Raw genomic sequence first — 8,025 nt, forward strand, 5'->3', positions numbered from 1 at the left:
ACCAAGGTACATGCCCTTGACCGGAATCGAACCCGGGACCCTTCAGTCCGCAGGCTGACACTCTATCCACTGAACCAAACCAGTTAGGGCTGTAGAAAGAGTTTTTAATAATGGCATGGGAATTTAGGTAGTTGATATTTTTGGGATAGAGAAAAAGAGCAAGTATTTTTGAAGATCTGTGTTAAGATGCTGAGATAGGTTTCCATGAACTTCAATGTGCATTTGAATCACTCAGGGATTTTGTTAAAGTGAATATTTTGCTTTAGTGGGTCTGGGATGGAATTTGGGATTCTGTATTTCCAACAAGCAGACCACACTTTGAGTAGAATAGGTTTAGTCTACTTTTTTGCTATGTTGCAGATAATATAATTCTTTAATTTATATTTATAGTAATACAGATGAAATTTATTTGCTTTATTTATGAAAATGATACCTTCATGTATGGGAATATGGAGAAGTAACTAACATATGCACATGAAATCAACATGTAGCAGATACATGTGTGGAGTGTTTAGTTTATTGGACCAGAAATTTATTTTGAAAATAAATTGACAATTTCTTCTTAAATAATTTCTTACGTGTTTGTTCATCTGTTTTAGTGATGAAGAGACAGATATTAATTCACTGATAAAATCTTGGTTGAGGAATCAGCCTCCTAAACATAGGAATAACCTTGAAAACTGGATTGGAGATTACTTTGAAAAAGCTTTACAGTGGGTTCTAAAACAGGTAAGTTAACTATACTATTTCACAATTAATCATTTAGGTGAGACATATAATGATTAAGAGTGTTGTTTACATATAGTTGTCTTTTAGTAGAGCTCTGTCAGAATATGCGGATGGAGTAAACAGGTAGGTGTCTTCATTGCTGTCCTATATCTCTGGGCATAATGCTTTATTATGTTAGTCTTAAAACACTTTAATTCTCCCATCCACAATATCTTGCACTGCTTACCTAAAAATCTTCAATACAGTGTATTGGAATATTTCCCTACTTTTATTTTATTTTATTTTTTTAAAATATATTTTTATTGATTTCAGAGAGGAAGGGAGAGGGAGAGATAAAAACCTCAATGATAGAGAATCATTGATGGGCTGCCTCCTGCACATCTCCTACTTGGTATTGAGCCTGCAACTTGGGCATGTACCCTGACCAGGAATCGTATCATGACCTCCTGATTCATAGGTCATTGCTCAACCCTTGAGCCTCATGGACCAAGTTATCTTTCTAATTTTAGTAGCAAAACCATCTTGTCACATTTTACTATGTCATTAAATACTTATATATGTATCATGCTAAAGACAATGTCAAGTTACTACTAAAGTAGAAAAAGGATGGTGACTTACTTATAATATTATTAAAATATTTGTTTATTAAAAAATTAAAGTATACCTCTAGTTGAGACTTTGAGAGTTGAACGTTAATAGGATAATCCTTTCCTTAAGAACAGTTTTTCTAATGGAGCAAAATGAATGGAGTAAAAAGATAATCACAGTATAATGGGTTGAAGAGAGTCCTGCTGTCTTGTAGGAAGTTTTAAAAAGGAGATCACACTGAATTTTGAATTTGAAGCATGAATAGAAGTTTAGTGTGCAAAGAAGACAATGGAGAGCTTTCAGAGATTCCTCATGGTCTTTGTCAACATTTCTTGGTTTTTCTTTTGTTATTGCTTTTATGAAAAATGTGAAAAAAAGTAAAGGAAATAAGTAGCAGTGAGTTTTTTGAAATTATCTGTTAATCTGAACTTGACTTAGAGGTCAATACTTTGGGATTAAATAGGACATACAGAGAAATGGAGATGTCACTTTAGTTTGCTCAACTTTTTTCTTTTTTGACTTTGGGAGGATGAAAGATGGAGGAATAGGGATTCATGGGAAGTGATGCAAATGAGATAGATTTCCCTGAAGGCCTCAGGGAAAGAACTATTCCCACCAACCCTCAGTCTGTCTGAGCTGTCTCTTCCTTTGCTTTTCTGTAGCAAAGCACAGTTTCTTTCAACTATATTATAATTGCTTACATCCTATATGATAAAAGCATAATATGCTAAGTGTCCGACTGAAGCATCCATCTTATATAAATACTGCTGTTTGAAATTTTAGCCCTGCTATTTGGCTTCTGTAAATTCTTGCTTGCTAAGACTACTCCCACTTCATAGAGGCCATTAAACCTTCCCCAGACAAGGTTATCAGTGCTGGTGCCAGGCCAGGCCTCCGGTTGAGGTCTCGAGGCCCCAGCACATACGGGCTCTTTAAGAACTTGCAAAAGGGGCCGGAAACACCCCATATTTGGGAGACAAAGAAGGTAAAAACATATAAATAGGGAAAATTCCTGCATGTTGGGGCCCAGAATTTGAGAGACATTCTCCTCTGGACCCGCGCGTAATAAATGTAACTCCATCTCTCTAAGTATTGCTTTGTTCTTCTTCGGTTTTCTGTAACACGACCATTCATTTGACTGTTCGTTCGACCATTCCACCAGTCCCTATGATGTGCACGACCACCAGGGGCAGACGCTCTGACTTGTAGGTTAGCTTTCTGCTGGGGTCTGACCGATTGGGACTGGGCGAGATAGGCTGGCCATGCCCTGGAGCCCTCCTGTGGTCCCTCCCTGGCCAGTCGGCCCCCATTGGCCCCGATTGCTGGCCAGGCCGAGGGACCCTACTGGTGCATGAATTCATGCACCGGGCCTCTAGTTCAATTATAAGCACCTAGAGAATAAGCACCACACCTGTCTTAACTCTTTTTTTTTTTTTAATATATTTTTATTGATTTTATACAGAGAGGAAGGGAGAGGGATAGAGAGATAGAAACATCGATGAGAGAGAAACATCGATCAGCTGCCTTCTGCATACTCCCTATTGGGTATGTGCCTGCAACCAAGGTACATGCCCTTGACTGGAATCGAACCTGGGACCCTTGAGTCTGCAGGCCGACGCTCTGTCCACTGAGCCAAACCAGTTAGGGCTTGTCTTAACTCTTTATTGTATCCCAAGAACCAAGTATGCTAATAAGAGAGTGGTGAGTGAATGAGCACACATAAGCTCAATTAAATACTTGATGCCTGTGTTCCAGCACCTTTTCAGTAGCTATGTTATTTCATTAATATAAAATATACAGAGCCTATTAAGGCTCTCCAATGCAAATACCTTGAGGTCATCTACTTATATGCTGTTAATGTTAGAATGAGAAATATAAACGATACTAGATGGAATATATAGGGGTTTGTGATTGTAGAAATTATGATAGGATAAGATTATTAAGCCATAGAGTGGATATCAAAGATTCAGTTAGAAATAAACTGGTTTGTTTTGAGGTCAGGTCCCTGTTATTGTTTCACATATTTTTTTTTTATGTGTTGAGGGTTCTTTCTTATTCTATACTTTGTTCACCATGTTCAGATTCTGAGAGACATACCATAATGGATGTTCCAGACAAATACTGATTTTATTTGTAACCAGAGTTTTGCTTTCTTGTATTAATTTAGCAAATTAGACCATCTAGAAGAACATATGTGGGTTTCCTCTATCTCGCTTTAAAGCCTAAAATTTTTTGCATGGCCTAAGCAGTGGATTTCGACCCATCTTCCTTTTCGTGCTCATCCTCTCATTTTTCCATTCTTTTTTTTTTTTTTAAATATATTTTATTGATTTTTTACAGAGAGGAAGGGAGAGGGATAGAGAGATAGAAACATCGATGAGAGAGAAACATTGATCAGCTGCCTCCTGCACACCCCCTACTAGGGATGTGCCCGCAACCAAGGTACATGCCCTTGACCGGAATCGAACCTGGGACCCTTGAGTCCGCAGGCCGACGCTCTATCCACTGAGCCAAACTGGTTAGGGCTCATTTTTCCATTTTTATAAAATATTTATTATTCAGGCAAAATGGTTTTCTAAAAAATGCAAATTGGATCATTTGACACTGTGACTTAAGAACACTAAAGGCAGTGAAAATAAAATTTGCATGCCTTTCCATGGCCTATGTAATTCTGCACACTCTGGACCTTGCCTGCCTCTCTAGGTTAAGCCACTTTTCCTTTGCTTACTCAGACTCTTTTAATTCCTTAACGATATCAATGGTTTACCTTTGCATATGTTGCATGGCCAGATCTCACTTTTCAGATGTTAGTATCAATGTCACTCACCTTTTTCAAAGAGGCCCTGAACCCTCAATCTGACTTACTCAAAACACTGTTCTGCTACTCTATAGCTTTTACCACAACTTGTTAACCATTTCCTCTACTAGACTCGAGTTCTATGATAAAAGTACTCTGTGTAGATCACTCTTAAAAAAATACCTAGCACTGCATACAGTGTCTGTGCATAGTTGGTTCTTAGTAAATACTTTTAGATTAATGAGAACCCTTTCTTCTCCTAACTCCCTGGCAGTTACACAGGGGCCCTAGAGGACCACAGATAAAAATCATCTAAAACTTCCATTTTAAAATTTTGCTAGGGAGAAAGTTCCAAATGCTTTTCCATTTAAGCCTGCTTTTTACTACCTTTCTTGTCCAGTGCTATCAATCTAGCCCTTGCCTATAGCTTCTTTTTAATAGTAAGAGGAAATGAGAAACTATTCTTTTTAAACCAATGCTCATTAATTTACCTTACCTTTCCTTTATATTTTGTTTAGGAAGTAAACAAAGCATGTATCTATTTGAGGATTCTAATAATTATAGCTAGAAATATATAGTTATGTTTTTTATGATTACTTTTTATTTTCAAAGTTTGTGTTTTATACATAAATTGAATGAAAACTAAACTTTCTACAAGTTGAAAAGAGGGATACATTTAAAGACGATCCTTAGAAAAGATATGTGAATGCCAATCTGTATGTTCTGAGTTAACTAATTAATTGCCTTTTGTCTGTACCATGGATTTTAAATAACAGAATGACTATGTGGTAGAAACAAGTTTGGTTGGGACTGTGATGAATGGTTTGTCACATCTACATGGATGCAAAGATCATGATCAATTTATTATAAATCTCATAAGGGGACTTGGTGGAAATCTGAACATGAAATCACGTCTGGAATTCACCAGAGAGGTAATAAATTCAGTTTAAAGCCTATATTCAGTGCACATTAAAAAAATTGTTTTCATTGACTCTGAATTGCCAAAATTACCTGTAACTATAAGGTGCAGAAGTTTTAATTTTGAAATTATGCATTCACTAGAATAATAATTCTTTTAAATACATGTGCATGCATGTATACTTATATTTCTGTTTTGAACTAGTTTGTATTTTATATTATTAAAATGTTATATAATTATATTCTAGTAGAATAAAATTTGCAACAAATCTTTTGTTAGACATTTTGAACCTACTTAGCTATGTGAATAAATATAATTATTCTTTTTAATCTTAGAATAATAAATTTTTAAAATCATTTGTTTAACTAGAACAGTTTTAGTGTTAGGATTGCTAAGATGTATTAATCATCCTATCTAATAAGAGAGTAATATGCAAATTAACCATCACTCTGCTACACACAAGCCACGCCCACTAGCCAATCAGGAGCGAATATGCAAATTAACCCAACCAAGATGGCTGCAGCCACGAAGAGAGCAGGAGGGAGGCTTGGGTTTCCCCGGCGATGGAGGAAGCCAAGCTTTCCGCACACACTGGCTGGCCCAGGCCTCCGTTTAAGGGTACAAAGTTTCAATTATAGAAGATAAATTAATCCCAACAAAAATGGCGGCAGCCACGGAGCTGGAGAGAGCAGGAGGCTAGAGTTGCCCCTGGCGATGGAGGAAGCCAATTTTCCGCAGCCCTGGCCTGCTTTGGCCTCTGCTTAAGGCTACAAAGTTTCAATTATAGAAGATAAATAAATCCCAACAGAAATGGCTGCCACCACGAAGCAAGCAGAAGGCTTGGCTCCGCTCAAGGCTACAAAGTTTCAATTGTAGAAGATAAATAAATCCCAGATACCAGGGCCTCCGCTTGGGTTGCTGGGGGGCGTGGCCGGCCTGCAAACCACCACAGGCCCCTCGCCCAGGCCACCCCATGCCCCAAGAGAACCCCCACCCTGATCCGGGACACCCTTCAGGGCAAACCAGCTGGCCCCCACCCATGCCCTAGGCCTCTATCCTATCTAATAAAAGTGTAATATGCAGATTGACCATCACTCCAACACACAAGATGGCTGCCCCCATGTGGTCAAAGATCCTGCCCCCATGTGTACACAAGATGGCCACCACAAGATGGCCAGCAGGGGAGGGCAGTTGGGAGGGACCAGGCCTGCAAGGGAGGGCAGTTGTGGGCAATCAGGCCAGCAGGGGAGGGCAGTTGGGAGGAACCAGGCCTGCAAGGGAGGGCAGTTGGGGGCAATCAAGCCTGCAGGGGAGGACAGTTAGGGGTGACCAGGCTGGCAGAGGAGGGAAGTTGGGGGCAAACAGGCTGGCAGGGGAGCAGTTAGACATCAATCAGGCTGGCAGGGGAGTGGTTAGGGGGTGATCAGGCTGGCAGGCAGAAGCAGTTAGGGGCAATCAGGAAGGCAGGCAGGTGAGCAGTTGGGAGCCAGCAGTCCTGGATTGTGAGAGGGATCTCAGATTGGAGAGGGTGCAGGCTGGGCTGAGGGACACACCCCCTTCCCCCCCCCCCCATGCATGAATTTCATGCACTGGGCCTCTAGTTATAAATATTTGTTTAAATAAATGTAAAGTTATAGTTTACCTAAGGTGCTTATAAAACTGAATTCTACATATTAAGGGATTTCTTTCTATTGGCCTTTGTTGAAATAATTGAACGTATGTTCCTTTGAGTTGACTCCCAACATGTTTGTTAATTTGTATCATTTTGTTTCTTTTTTGACATCATCATTTATTACTTTCTCTATTGTTTCCCTTTCCATGGTCATTCTGTTCCCAACTATTTCTCATTGTTACTACTCAATGCCATAAGATATATTGCATTTAGGCAGATATTCTCTTGCCAAAGCTCAGAATAAAGATGTTGAAAAGTACCATTAGGAGCTAAGTCTGCTTTATATCTTGGAAAAGAACAGTTTTTAAAGTGAGGAAGAAAAATATTAGGTAAAGAGCAGTGAACAATTGTGGTAACATTGGGATTGAACATGGTGGAAATGAAGGGTCTAGGATTCCTACATTGTGTAATTTATAATTTAGTGTTCATAAGAACTCAATTAAAAATTGAATATATTTATATTTTGGTATATATGTAAACTAGAGACATTTATTTGCTTAAAGTAAACGATCATTTAGGGAATAATATTTGAGATAAAATGTTACTTTAATGATAAGAGATCTTTAGAAGGTTTATAGTATGTGAAATTTTTTGAACTAAGATGTTTCTCTGGGACATTTACTTTTAAGAATTAAAATTTCACATACTCTGTTACAACTTTTCCTCTTAAGGTTTTTAATTGGGCACGAGAATCTCCTCCAGATGCTCATAAACCAATGGACACCTACTATGACCCGAGTCAAGGGCGATTAGCATCATATGTGCCGAAGAAGCCAGAAAATTTGACTGCTGATGATTTCAGCAATGTCCAAACACTTCCAGTCATTCAGACTCCTGACATGCAACGAGGTCTAGATTACTTCAAACCTTGGCTAAGTTCTGACACTAAACAGCCATTTATTCTTGTAGGACCAGAAGGATGTGGCAAAGGGTAAGAGCAAAAAATGTTGATGGAGGTGTATATTGTGAATTTATGCTTCTCTCCTCTTTTAAAATGATTTAATAGCTTTTCTTATTTTTTTAAAATTAAACTAGCACTTCTATTTTCATGAAAGACTCTTTCATTGCCACTGCTTGTAAAAATAATATGACAATGGAGAAGAATATGTTTTTTCCTTCCAGGTTATGTATTTTCTAATGGAAAGAGAATAATCTAGAAGATACTTATAAAATAATCTCTTCATAAAATCATAACAAAAAATGAATACTTTAGATTTACTCATAAATTAGCATTTGCTTTATTTTATAAAAAGTGAATTTTGATATTAATTTCTATTTGAAAATAGCTTTTAATTCAGTGGAATCCAGCCTATTTTTAGT

At 38.1% G+C, this 8,025-nt stretch overlaps 1 protein-coding gene across 2 annotated transcripts in view; it reads left to right on the forward strand.

Annotated features, from left to right (window-relative positions):
- The window catches only part of DYNC2H1 (dynein cytoplasmic 2 heavy chain 1), a 378,097-nt gene that overhangs the window by 90,663 nt on the left and 279,409 nt on the right, over positions 1-8,025 (forward strand). For both annotated transcript variants that reach the window (XM_080641013.1, XM_080641014.1), the window contains exons 40-42: positions 600-729; positions 4,891-5,046; positions 7,377-7,636. In XM_080641013.1, the coding sequence (XP_080497139.1) occupies positions 600-729; positions 4,891-5,046; positions 7,377-7,636 (546 nt within the window). The remainder of the gene's footprint in view (positions 1-599; positions 730-4,890; positions 5,047-7,376; positions 7,637-8,025) is intronic.

This window comes from Plecotus auritus (assembly GCF_963455305.1).
Source record: "Plecotus auritus genome assembly, chromosome: 9".
Taxonomy (NCBI): domain Eukaryota; kingdom Metazoa; phylum Chordata; class Mammalia; order Chiroptera; family Vespertilionidae; genus Plecotus; species Plecotus auritus.